Source organism: Coffea arabica, chromosome 3c (assembly GCF_036785885.1).
Source record: "Coffea arabica cultivar ET-39 chromosome 3c, Coffea Arabica ET-39 HiFi, whole genome shotgun sequence".
Lineage (NCBI taxonomy): Eukaryota > Viridiplantae > Streptophyta > Magnoliopsida > Gentianales > Rubiaceae > Coffea > Coffea arabica.
Window position 1 is genome coordinate 41,750,481 of NC_092314.1, and position 14,593 is coordinate 41,765,073.

The window sequence follows — 14,593 nt, forward strand, 5'->3', positions numbered from 1 at the left end:
CCATTGCAAAATTGGATTAGAGCTTGTACGTTATCGAATGTTAATAATAGATGTAAAACTACCTATTTCCCATGTCGCCTTCTATATGGTATACTGAGCTTGGGAAATTAATAGCATTCCAACATCTTGTTAGAAGACTATATCTTAATGATCCATAAAACTACCTGAAATGTTAGAAATGTTGGATTCAAATCCCTCATCCTTCCTTCTCGCTTCTTAAATCTCACAATTCTCTCGTTTGAAAAAGAGGAACTGTAAAACCAAACAGTAGCTTAAGTATTGACGGGATTTTGATATAAGTGCAAGTTTAATTCTAAAATATACCTGTTTCACTACAAGTATACAGGTCAACTAGTAGTTTAGGGCATATATCAGGTCGATCCCACGAGGAAGATTGAACAATTACCGACACTACTAAACCTTCTCTATTATTTAGACGATCAATGACTTAAAAGAAATAAACTATGCTAAACTTATGCAAAATAATAATAGATGAAAGCTCCTTAGGTTATGGTATTCCTATCTACTCATGCAAGTGCTATTTTTGAATCATTGAATACTACTATCTTGGCTAGTTATAGCGTAATTTCCTTATACATGTTAAACTTACTTTCGTAGTGAATCATCTATACTTATAACTAATCCATACCTACTCTCATGGTTATGAAATTAGTTACAAGTTCATTTTTTCTATTAAATTACATGAAATGAATCACTAAAGCCACATAGGTGCACCTCTACTCTCGTGAGTGTACTCTCTAGGTTTAGCATTTCTTGAACTAGTGTTAAATCTCAATTTTCGTTGAAGAAACAATATCTTAGATAATCACAATTAATGGTACCAAGTTAATAATGATTTAAAGAGCCAAAGTGCTAAATAACTTGCTCAAATAATAACATCAAATAGCCAAATAATACATACTAACAATCATAGGAAATTCAACTAAACCCAAGGCATAAACTTTAAACACACATAATAAACATAAAATCCAAAACTTGCATATTAATAATACTCAAGAATCCAATACAAAAGATAAAGAGATGGAGAAGAGATAACTCTTGTCACATGAGTTTTAGCTCCTCCTTCTTCATCCCCATCTTCATCCTAATCTAGTCAATATGCAAGAGTGGATGAACTATAATACTCTAACTAAACTAACCTAATACTAAGAAAATGTAAGAACTACATTTTGATAGTATTTCTGCACTTTCCAAGCTCTCCTCTGGTTCCTTGAATGTTGCAAGTTTATGGCTATATAAAGATAAATGTAGTCAAGAAATGAGGCTTGAAACCTCCCTTTTACAGCTGCTATGTTGTTGTCACGCGTCTATCAATAGCTGTGACTTACTGGAGGTGGAAACAAATTGTCCGCGTAGAGAACAGCATTTTCTGACCGCAATCCAGCCATAAATCCGGCCGGATTGCTCCCTTGACTTTTTGTGCAATTTCTGTTCAATGTTCAACGTTGCTCCGCTTTTGGCTCAACTTCAACTGAACTTTTCTTGATGATAGAAGCTGAATTAACCCATGACCAAAACATAAAACTTGTATCCCTTTGAGTTAGCTTTCCAATGCATCAAGAATCACCTCATTTGTACTTGTGTAGGCTGAGAAATGACTAAACTACCCTTGACTGCTCAATGTCCTGTTTCAGTTTCAACCAATAGAAATTGGCTACTGTAATTCAGCTTTTTGACCTGGAAAACCTTCAAACTGGATTTTGATGTCTTCATTAGACTTGTAGAACTATCTCTTGTCTTCAAATTAGTTGAAGAATCATTTCAATCCAATCATTATAGCTCAAACTATAGCTGAAATACAAAGATGTGTCAAAACTGTCTATTTTCCTTTTTATCCAAATGAAGTATATTTCCAACTCCTATACAAATTATGGACAAAATGCAAGTAAAAAGTGATAAAAACCTCATTTAATCACTTAAGAGCATTTTACACCAATTATAGACAAAATGATCCATTTTCTTCCTATAATATAACCAAAGTGACTAAAAATAACATAAAATGTCATTCAAATATAACGTAAATTAATCACTTATTAAGTATTATATATTATTTTAGTGCATTTGGTCGATAATTTTTTGTAACTCCAACTCTAACTCTTAACATTTAAAATCAACTACCTGCAGTAGTTTCCTTAAAAAAAATCTGCACTAATGGGAAAATGCAATAGTGCTCTAAGAAATTCAATATCCATTTCAACTATTACCCTGTTTGCAACCATTAAGATTTCCCAGAGGTTTAGAATTTTTTATATCAGATTAAGAATTTGTATGCCACTCATCTTATCATGTAAACAATGAAGCTTAGCTTAATTTCAAGGTTTCCACAACTTTGAACTGATTATTGTGGTTTCTAAACAAATTGTTGGGAACAATCATATTGGTAACGTCTTTTTTTAAAATTTTTTATTTTCAATCTTTCATTTTCTTTTGCATGCAATACTAAAGCTTTTCTTCTCTCGGTTGAAGTTAGTAATCCTTACGGACATTGTTTTGTTTTTTTTTTCTTTTAAAAAATTGGAAATGCTTGTCAATTTGTATTAATGCCAGGTGAAATAGAGTTGCTATGATATGCTCTTTGGTGGAATTTTAACAAAGTATTTCTTAGAGCAAGTTGTTGAACTGTTTTTCTATATTATTTTTTTACTGACAGAGACTCCAGCGAGGTGCAAAACTGCAATGCTTCTCCTAGGATGTTGGTCAATCCATAACAACCAGCAAACAAATCCAGTTCATAAGTTTTAAATTAAAATGTCAAAATACTCTCAGCCATTTTCATTGTCAAAAGCCAAAATAGAGTTTTGACCAGTTGAAGGTTTTTTGGTCATTTATCAGTCCACAAAGCTTCAAATTGGATGATTATAGAGGCATTGGAAAGATAATTCAAAGAGCTATAGTTTTCATGCTTTATAGAAGAGTTAGTTCAGCCTCCATGATTAAGAAAATATCAATGAAGATTGGTATAAAAATAGAGCAAGGATGAAAATTGACCATAATTGAGCAGACCTGCAAAAAGGGCAAAAATGGGGGGTCAATAGGCGAGGTAGATCACATTTCTAGCTCATGTTTTCTTCAATTGTAGTTGCAACTTGCTGTGCAACTTGTGCTCTATTCACACAAGCCTTTCGATCAATTTATTTCCAAAAAATCTGGTTGGAATTGAGGAAGCAAGCATAGAGAATTCAAGAAACAACTTTTGGTGATTCCAAGATGCATTTCATATCACTTCAACAATTCACTTTAATCTTGAATTCTCTATAAATAGAATCCTTTGGAGAGCTTGTTTTATAACTTTAGAAGGATAGAGACACTACCAAAATGCAGTTTCACTAGTTTTTCTTAGTTTATTAGGTTAGTTCATTTGTTTAGTATAGAATAGTATAGTTTCCGTCATTTCCTGTATTAGCTAAATTTGGATGAGATAGAGGATGAAGATGGAGATGTTTGAAACTTATGTGACAAGGGTGATTTCTCCCATACCTCTTTGTTTCTTGTATTAATTCTTATGTTTAGTTATAATACAACTTTAGTGCTTGTTGTAATGTGTTGTTAAAGTTTATACCTAGAGTTATTGATGAACATTCTATATCTTGTTAGTGATGTTTACTTGGTTAATTGATAATATTATTTTGAGCAAGTTATTTATCATTTTTATTTTTCTAATCATGATTAACCGGCCATTAATTGTGATAATCTTGAGATGTTAAACTTGTCAGAATTGGGATTTAATACTAGTTCAAGGAAGTGAAAAATTTAGCGAGTACACTCAGAAAGTAGAGGTGCACCGATATGGCTTTAGTGAATTGTTTTATATAATTTCATAGAAAAAATGAACTTGTAATTAATTTTATAGCCTCAAGATTAGGCATAGCTTAGTTACAAGTATAGTTGATTCACTACAAGAGTAGATTTCACATACATGAGAAAATTACGCCATAACTAATCAAGATAATAACATTCAATTAATCGGTAATTTCACTTGCAAGAGTAGTGAGGAATTCCATACTTCTAGGAGTTTTTTATTATTATTTATATTACTTATATTTCATATTTATAGTATAGATTTAATTTGTTGCATTTGTGGTAGTCTAAATAATAAAGAAGTTCGAAAACCATTGATAATTGACAATTGTTTCTGTGGGTTTGACCCTTAATATCCTATACTCGCCCATGACCTTTATACTTGTAGAAAATTGCGTGTGAGATATTTAAAAATTTATAAATGTAAAATTTGATTATGGAATGAGTTTAATTGTTATATGCATACCCTGCACTCATCAAAAATTATGGGGATGGAAAATATCGAGATATTAGTTGATCAATAAAACACATAATTTTGGTAATATACAAGTGTATTCTCGACTTTTAAAATATTTGAATGATTATTCATATTAAGGAAATTTAGATGAGGGCAATTTTGGGCATTCATATACTTTTTTGGTCTTATATCATCAAGATGAAACCCCTATGTTCTAGGAGAGGTATGTGTAATTTTCAAAACGTGAGAGGAGCTGTCTAAGATTACTAGAAACCTCAAGGAAGGTTTCTAAAATTATCCCTTTTAAAAACTCACAAGTTTTATATCTTATCATATAGGGATAATTTCAGAAACCTCTACTAAGGTTTCTGACAATTTCACTAGCCGTCATTAAAGTTTGTAAAATTACAAAAACCTCCCTTGAGATTAAGGTTTTGATAGTCAAATTGGTTCAATTAGAAAAAATAACATTAAAAGATACTTAAAGAGAGAGATGAAAATTTTATTCCATAAATACCTCTCATGCATGTATACAAGTTGTATTAATAAAAGAATAAAAATAATTAAAATTAGAAACAATTAATACACATATTTCATCACTCAAAAAGATCATATTTAATAAATTAAACAATACAAATAAGCAACAAAACTACACTAATGATCACAAAATTCAACAAAATAAATTAGTCATCTCTTTTGATATGATGTTTACTATGATTCTTGTGATTTTGAATAGAAAAAATTTTCTTCCTCTATTCTCTTTTATTAATATCTAACAATTAAATAATTAGACACCAATTAACTATTAGTAACTACTTAATGAAAATAATTGTTAAAAATTTCTTTAATGATGAATGATGACTTGTATTTACAAAATAACATTAATTGATATACCTAATGGATGAAGGAGAGAAATTTTGAAAATTTTTCTATTCAAAATCACCAAAATCATAACAAACATCATGCTAAAAGAGATGATTAGTCTGTTTTGCTAAATCTTGTGATCATTAATGTAGATTTTTTGCTTATTTATGTCGCTTAATTTATTAAATATGAACTTTTTGAGTGATGAAATATGTGTACTAATTGTTTCTAACTTTTAATTATTTTATTCTTTTACTAGTATAACTTACATATATGCATAAGAGGTATTTATGGAATCAAAGTTTCATCTCTCTCCTTCAAATACTTTTTAATATTACTTTTTCTATTTGAACTAATTTTGTTATTAAAACCTTAACCTCAGGGGCGTTTGTGCAATTTTATAAACTTCAAGGGACACTAGTGAAATTGTCAAAAATCTCAGGGGAGATTTTTGAAATTATCCATATCATATATGAAACTATTGGATCGTGTTTCTAAAAGGTTGATTGGATCGCATTTTCTAAAATATTTTTGGAGAATTTTTAAGACGTGGTGTATATGAGATAAAAGGTAATTGGAAAAAGTATATAAGCAATATGGAAAAATTGCCATTTTAGTCCTTGAACTATTTTACTTAAGCCAATTTCATCCCTCAATGTTATTTTAGCCTAATTTAGCCCTTCAACTAAAATTTCTTGTTCAATTTAGATCCTTTTATGGCAGCACCACCCACTAAACCTTTTCAATACAGAAGGCATTGCTTAAACAAGGGCAAGAATGGAAGTTCAAGTCATTTCCTACATTAAAATAATGAAATCTGAAAATTTTTCATCTAATGGGGTAAAACAAAGATTTTACTCTAAATTGGGGAGAAAAATAAAATATTTGTAAAAGAAGATCCCAATTTTCATCTACATTTATCACTGGTGAACAATTCATCGCCAACTATGTCACCAATCTTCTTTGACAAACTTCCGAAACAAGGACATCTTCTTTTTTAACTCTTAAATCAATGGTCTTTCTCAACTAGACAGTCAAGTATCCTCTTTGAATTTGTAAATATTTTTACAAATGAGGCACTGCAATTTTTCCTTTTAACTCTCACATATTCTCTGCCAGTATTGCTACATTGTTAATTCTAGTGGATTCATTAATTGGAAAAAAAAGTCTGCGTGATTGTCGTAAAAGCAGCTCATTTGTAGGATATTTTTGCGAGCAGTTTTTTTTTGCTCAATATGTACTCTACATTGTGTATAGTTATTTACTCAATATGTATTCTAGATTGCATTTTGTTGAAGAGGCCCGAATGTGTTTGATGAAATGTTTAAAAGAATTATAGTTTCATGAACCACCATGGTTTTCTAGGTATGCAACCCCTAGACTTGCTATGGAGGTATTTCTAGTTTTTCAACCTCTATTTGATGGAAGGTAGATAGAGGACTTGAATGAATTTCTTAGAGCTTTTTATGATAATATTGGTGATGGTACTGGAGTGAAGAGGGAAAAGCCTTATCTCCTCTCTATTTGAGACACAATAGGTTTGAAAAGCATTGACAATTTAATTCCATAAGTTCTATGCCTTGAAACTTCATCAATTTTCTAAATTTTTGCCATCTTCGTGAGAAAAAGAACAAATAAAAAAAAGAATGAGAAGGCGATGGAATCCAAGAGATGAAATATGTAATGAGAGAAGATGGTGATGCTCAAGGAAAGGTTGTGGTTGATAATTATTAGTAGATGGTAGTAATAGTGAAAAATTTTGTTAAGAGACTAGGTATGACTTGGGTCGGGCAAAATGCTTTGACGTAGAAGGATAACTCAAATGCTCTTTTGACGATCTCTATTTTCTTTCCCAATTTGGTGGAAAATTTGTGTTTCTCCCCTTTTTAATGGAAATCTTTTTTTTGGGGTTCTAACTTTGGCCCTAACTTTGTAATTCCTGGATTGCCCTTAATTGGGTGGTGATTTTGTGCTAGAAATATTTTAATTAGTGGTGTGTCTATGAAAGGATTTAATTGGACAAGAAATTTAAGTTGAAGGACTAAATTAGGCTAAAAAGACATTGAGGGATGAAATTAACATAAGTGAAATAGTTTAAGGACTAAAATGGTAATTTTCCCAAGAAATATTTAAGAAAATAGAGAAAATTTTCAAAAAAGAACAATCCAAACAAGGCCGATTTTGTAACTTACATTATGCTTAGAAAACTTCATCATCTATTATCTTTTGAATGTTTTGAAAAACCTAAAATTTTGTATTGACTATGTATCTCAAAAAATTTATGGGGTGCTTTAACAACAACATCGAATGGATTACATGATCAATTCGGTTAAAATAGGTTAGTAGGTTAATTTAGCAAAATAATGCATAGTATTAAAATTATTTTAATCGTATAAACTGTTCAATGAATTATAGCGCGTTGGGTCGAATCAACCCATTAACAAAACAAGTCATTACATGACATGACATAACATGAAAACATTCTAATGGATTAAGTTAGATTTGAGATTTTTTGACACGAATACGACAACGACACAATATGATAAGTACACGATATGACCCGTAGCTACTCCTAGTTTTAGAGGGTAATTGTAGTAGCAAGGTAGGAGATGAGAGAATTTAGGAGATAATAGTGAATGAATAGAGGAGAAAAAGGGACGTATAATTATTCTTGTTATTGTTTGATAAGATAGCAAAAATTAATCTTTCCTAACTAGACCCATTAGTTGTGTAGTTGACAAGTTTTAATTGGTTATGAAAGGACAGAATTTAGGAGATAATAATGAATGAATAGAGGAGAAGAAGGGACATATGATTGTTCTTGTTATTGTTTGATAAGATAGTAAAAATTAATCTTTCCCAACTGTGTTATCTAGTTGGCAAGTTTTAATTGGTGATAAGTAACTTATAGGACAATTCATAGATTGTTCAATGACGATAGTAAAACTTACTTCAACGCTGTCCCAACTCGCCACCAATCCCACCAAAACATATTATGCCTCGTTCCCCTCTCTTACATGCCATTTGTGAATCCTCTCTTCATTATATAAAATGCACTTCTAGATGCATAATGCGTGTATTCATTTTGTTAATAAGAGTTAGAATTAGTCAAACTTAAAAATGATCTTGTCATTTTCTAATAAATGGAACGCGTGTCATTGATCAAGATGTATACTGTGGGAAATAGATGGGAAATCCATAGAGAAGATCCAATTCATGGTGTTGTCTCATCAAACTTTTGTCCTTCTTTTGTTTTTGAAATGTTTGGTACTATGTACCAAAATACTTTAGTCCTAAAACATAAAAAACATTTTATTATTTTATCTTTAAAAGATTAAGAGCGTTTTTTTCTCTCCTAACCAAAAAATAGGAGCTAAAAACTGTGAATTACAAAAAGAAATGAGATTTTACATTTTCGGTAAAGTTAGAAATGAGGCTAAAAAAATGAAAATGCATCTATTTGGCGTGAAAAGGCGCGATTGATTTTTGAAAGACGTATCGAGCGGTCCCAGTAACGAAGTGCATTGTAAGCATTCGACGCTGGCCTTTCGATTGGCTGTGTGTAGTCGTACACAATCACACTGCAATGACAACTTTACTCTTCAAGTCAGTGAATACTACAAAGAAAATGAAGGAAGAATTGCAAAACTCAGCTCAGGTAAATAATGGGTTCATTTCGTGTTATGGGTCTTGATTACTACCATGTTTGCTTGTTTGTGATCTTTAAAGTTTTGTTTGAACATTCTTGTAAGATCTATCATTCTACCTTGACTAGAAGAATCAGCTGTAATTCAGGCAGCAACATATTGGACAGTCTGGTTTCTTGCTAATTGATTTTATGTTCAGAATTGATTGAGCAATAATATGTGCATTCTGAGCATGCATAGAAGACTTCTCTTCAGTTTTTTTTTTTAGATCTGAGTTCTCACACACTCAGTCACACACATAAACACAAGCACTTAGTGTATATGCATGCTCTAGCTTCCAGGAAGTTGGATTATGGAAGAAAGGTTCTTAGGAGGTAGTATTATTCTTGCAATGCTTGTGGGTTTTTCTTTTCTTTTCTTCTCTTTTTTTGGTAGGAGGCAGTCTTGAACTCTGGTGTTTAAACTTGCAAAAAGGGCTTAGCTTTAGCATTGAAAAGTTTACCAGTTGGTATTACCTCTGGAAAAGCTAGCTTGGGAATTGGGAGATTAATCGGGGTGACAATAGTTTTTTAAGTTTTATTACCTGCTCCTTTGATGATAGTAATTGCACTCTGTATCAAACAATGATGTTCTAACAATGAAACACATAATAAAACATTTAAATATAAGGATTAAGCCCAAGAAGTGTTCAATTTGCAGCATCCTCAAAAGTCATAGGAAGTTCAAAAAGTAGGATTGGTTTCAGGGCTTGTGATGTTGCCCGGCCTTATAAACAGAAACTATAGTCGTGAGATTTAACCAATGAAATTAACCTGTTTTAGTGCCATTTTACTTGAACAAGTAATCTAAATGATTTTTACTAGCACCTGATCGTTACAAATGGACGACGGAGTGCCCGAGAGATTGTGGTTATGATGTTGTGTAACAAGATGGAAATTCCGCAAGGTACAGATAGCTAAATTGTTTGACTAATATAAATTAATATTTTCTGCAAATATCCTCTCGAAATAAGCGATAGTTATTTGGAAGTCGTCAAGGTTTCTTAAACACTTCCATTTGCGAGACATACTGAGGACAGAGTGAGTGCTTGCAGAAACTGGTAATAGAGTTCTTATTGTACATGTGGAGGGTATTCAAAAACTTTTCACTTGTAACAGTAACATCTAACAACGGAAGTTCCTGTTTATTTGTTCTTCGAGCTCTACAAGATGCAATTAATTTAGAGAAATGCATGCATTTTTTTTTTCAGAAATCTCAAATTGGCATTTAATTTCATGTTGAAATTTGTCTTGACTTCCCTCCAGTTTGTCTAGGCTAGCTGGATTGATTTTATTAGAGAAGAAAGAAGGGAAAGAAGCAAAAAGAATACATGGCCTCCCTCATCCCTCACATGGTAAAGAGGCTGTGGCATGAGTGGAATCTTCGCGCTGCAGTCCTTATTAGTCTTTTCTTCCAAATGGTGTTAATATCCTTAGCAACATTGCGGAAACGAACAGGAAGCAGAATAGTGAATGCCATAATATGGTCTGTTTATCTGCTTGCCGATTGGCTTGCTGCTTTTGCTGTTGGACTTATCTCTAATGGCCAAAGTAATGGCAATCCTGATAAATTCAGAGTAAATGAAGATCTTGCGGCATTTTGGGCTCCATTTTTATTGTTACATCTTGGTGGCCCTGATAACATCACTGCTTTCTCCCTTGAAGATAATGAGTTGTGGATCCGGCATCTGCTTGGGCTTGTCATTCAGCTTGTTGCTGTTGCTTACGTCTTTGCCCACTCCATCAAGAATGTACTCTCAGTTCCAACAATACTCTTGTTTTTAGCTGGAGCTATTAAATATGCTGAGCGAACTCGTGCTCTATATTTAGGTTGCTTGGGTAATTTCAAGGCTTCTATGCTTCCAATGCCAGATGCTGGACCAAATTATGTTCAGCTTATGGAGGAGTACTCATCTAGGAAAGCTGCTGATGTTCCGGTTAGGATAAAAATAGAGAACGAACCTGAGAGAGGCTCTCAGACTTCTGAAATTCCAGATTGGACTACTGAAGAAATAACTCACCTAGAAGTTGTGCAGAAGGGGTATGAATTTTTCACCAATTTTAGGGGGCTGATTGTTGACCATATGTTTAGCTTCCATGAACGTAATCAAAGCAGAAGCTTCTTCTCCCGAAGGGCTACCCATGATGCTTTCAGAGTGATGGAGGTGGAGCTCAATTTCATGTATGATTCTCTCTACACTAAGATGGCTGTGGTACACGGTTACATAGGTTTTGTTTTCCGTTTCATCTGCTCTGTACTTATAGTGCTTTCTTTTGTGGAATTTGAATCACATCGTAGTCCTGAGATCAATCATTTTGATGTTACTGTTACCTACATTTTGCTTTATGGTGCTGTTGGCTTGGATCTTGTGGCTTTGATTAAGGTCATTTTCTCTGACTGGACTGTAGTTGGGCTTAAGACTGGCAGAGTTAAACGAATTGTATCTGAGGTCCGTGACAAGCTGTCATTTCATCGAAGGTGGTCTAATACAATCTCGCAGCATAACTTGATCAATTTTTGCCTGAATCAGCGGTGGAGATGGTTAGATATTGCAGCTGAAACCGTTGGACTCAAGGCATTTCTTGATGAAATGAAATACAAAAAGGACTTTGTCATTCCGGATAATTTGAAAGTATTTATCTTTGAAGAGCTCAAGGATAAAGCTCGTAAGGCAGAAACCAATAAAGATGCCAAAGAAATATACTCGGCAAGAGGTCAACGGGCTCTGTCAGGTTACATTCGCAGCAGATCTGACACCATCTCATCAAGTGTAGGTGAGGAAGTTGATTATGATGAAAGCCTGTTGCTGTGGCATATTGCCACTGAGCTATGCTATTCCACAAGTTCTAATGCTGAAAATTCCAGTCGTGAATTTTGCAAGCTTATATCTGATTATATGTTGTATCTCTTGGTTATGCGGCCTACAATGATGTCTGCCGTTGCTGGCATTGGACAGATTCGATTTCAGGACACGTGTGAAGAAGCTAAGAAGTTTTTCAGCAGGTGGAAGACAGAATCAAGGCCATCAATTTCAACAGCCTTGTATATCTGCTCGAAATTGAACATCTACGTCGCAGCCAAGAATACACCCCATGCAAGAGAGTCAAGTTCAGCAACAACCCGACAAAGTGCTGCATGTAAAAAGCTACTTAATGTAGATACAGAGGTTAAACCCATTTATGTGAAGGGTGACAGAAGCAAATCAGTGTTGTTTGATGCCTGTAGGCTCGCAAAGGAATTGAGAAAACTGAAGGATGATCAAACGTGGGAGATGATGAGCAAAGTGTGGGTGGAACTGTTGTCCTACGCTGCCAGTCACTGCCGTGCAAATGCTCATGCTCAGGAGCTCAGTAAAGGGGGTGAGCTGATTACTTTCGTTTGGCTACTGATGGCTCATTTTGGATTAGGAGAACAATTTCGGATTGAGGCTGGGCATGCAAGAGCAAAATTGATCGTGGAAAAGTAGGGATTATAATCAAGTAAAGGCCAAATAAGAATTTTCTTCTTGACTGTGGAATCAGATAGAGTTCTTCAGCCAGGATTACTTCCCTGGCTTGGTGAGTGATTGTTCTTGTGGCAGAAAATTTTCATTTCAGCATGATAAGTCAAGCTAATATTTCCTTATTCATATAAAGCTGTTTTGTAGATTCATCTTGTTTGACATTATGGCAGTAGTGAAACTCAGCAAGTATGAACATTTATGAAGCATGTATGCAGATAACAATTGGTATGCGTTCCATTGCCTGTCACGGTCTACCATTCCCTTCCCTTTTGAAGGTATCAAAGAGTTTCATTGGGGGAAGACAAAAGTTGCAAGACCACTAAAAGTTAGAGGTCCATCTACACGGTAGTGACATTTTCAAAACACGACATGTGCAAAATATTTTAGGGTCCGTTTGTTTCGGGTGAAAATATTTTCCAGGAAAATATTTTCCTAATTTTCTGTGTTTGGTTCTCGCCTGTAGTATGTTCTAAACTTACTGAAAATATCTTGTAGTATGTTCTTTTTTTTTTAGTGTAAACAGGAGAATTCGAACCCAAGACCTCTTCCTTACACTCCCTCCCCCGTACCACCCAACCCAACCCAACCCAACCCAACCCAACCCCTAGTATATTAAAAAAAAAAAAAAAAAAACCTCATCCTGCTCATCTTATGCTAGTAATTAATTATGTATAATAGGGACATTCTTTTCTAGAGAACTTTCAGCAGTGAGAGTGCAAGATATATGTCACAATAAGCATTGCATGTGATTGATGGGCCTGTTTGGAATCTGAGTTTTTTGGGAGTTTGTCTAAAATTTTACTGTAGTGCACTGTAGAAGTTTTTGAAAAAATTTTGTAGAAGTTTTTGTAAGGTGAAATTTTTTTTCCATTTCTTTTTTTCTTTCCTTTTCTCTTTCTCTTTCTTTTTCTTTTTCGTTCTTTCCTTTTTCTTTTCTTTCTTCTTCTTCTTCCTTCCCCCTTCCCCTTCCCCGTTACCTCCGCCACCCCTCTCCTCCCTTTCCCCTTCTCCTCCTCTGTCCCGCCATCCCCCTCTGCCCCGCCACCCCCTCCCCCCGCCTTCTCCCTCAGCCCCGCCACCCCTGCAAAAGCTCCCCCTCCGTCTCCCTCTGCCCGCCACCCCTCTACCCACAACCCCCCTCCCCCACCCCTGCGCTGTGGTGGAGGGAGTTGAGAGGAACGGCGGCAAGGTGGGAGTTGCGAAGAGGAGAGAGAACGTACGAGGGCTTTGGGTCGCGGCCAAGGAGGAACGGCGGCGCACGGTGGAGCCAGGGGGTGTGGCGCGAGCGAGAGGCGGCGGTTGGGTTGGAGTCGCGCGAGGTGGTGGTGGCTTCGTTGGCGTTGCAAGAGAGAGAGAAGAGCTGTGGTGTCGCGCGGCCGTGGGCAGCGGTGTCCGGCCGCGGAGACCGAGAAATGCGAGAGAGGAGAGAGACGTGCGGCGAGGTGGCGGCGTGCGCTGGTGATGAGAGGAGGAGATGGCTGCGGACAAAGGGGGAAGGTGGCGGGGAAAGGCAGAGGGAAAGAGGGGAGGGGGAGGGAGAAAGAAAAAAAAAAAAGAGATTTTGAAGCCAACATATCGGTCAAAAGGGGAGGGAAGGGAGAGAAAAAAAAAGAGAAAGGCTGGCAAAAGTTGGCCGGAATAGTTACCGGCTCCGGAAGCGATGGTGGAGGTGGTGGCCGGTTGGGTGGGGGAGGAAAAAGAAGAAGAAAAGTTGAAGGGAAAGTTTTTTGTGTATTATTTTGAAGTGTGTAGGTAAAAAACTTTGATAAGTTTTTTGGGGTTTCTGTAGCAAAAGTTATTAAAAAACTAGTAGCTAAAAAACTAAGCCAAAAACTTCACTTCCAAACAAGCCCGATATTTGACACTAAATGGCCAGCAATTTGTTTATTGCTCAAGGAGATATTTTTTATTCATATATACATTTCTCCAAGATTTTTTAAAGTTAAACAATGAGATAAATTTTCTTATTTTGCATGGGAAGAAGTATGTAGTTATAATGTGTAGAAAGTAAAGATAGAGATAAAAGTAAAAATATTTCAAAAGTTAAACAAACACCAGAAAAATGAAGTAAGAAAATATTTTCAATAAGCTAACTAAACACCTGAAAATGATGAAAGGGAAATGATTTTCATGGAAAATTACTTTCACGGAAAATATTTCCCAAGAAAAACATTTTACTTCCAACTAAACAGACCCAGATCCCCTCAACAAAGTAATTATGCATAAATTAGTATTATTTATTTTCTAAACAAAACCAATATAATT

At 34.8% G+C, this 14,593-nt stretch overlaps 1 protein-coding gene across 1 annotated transcript; it reads left to right on the forward strand.

Annotated features, from left to right (window-relative positions):
- Positions 1 to 8,713: 8,713 nt before the first annotated feature.
- On the forward strand, positions 8,714 to 12,707 carry LOC113735108 (uncharacterized). The gene is made up of 2 exons (XM_027262066.2): positions 8,714 to 8,798; positions 10,092 to 12,707. Exon 2 carries the CDS (start codon positions 10,157 to 10,159, stop codon positions 12,290 to 12,292), a length of 2,136 nt encoding a protein of 711 aa, XP_027117867.1. The 5' UTR covers positions 8,714 to 8,798; positions 10,092 to 10,156; the 3' UTR covers positions 12,293 to 12,707.
- Positions 12,708 to 14,593: the final 1,886 nt, after the last annotated feature.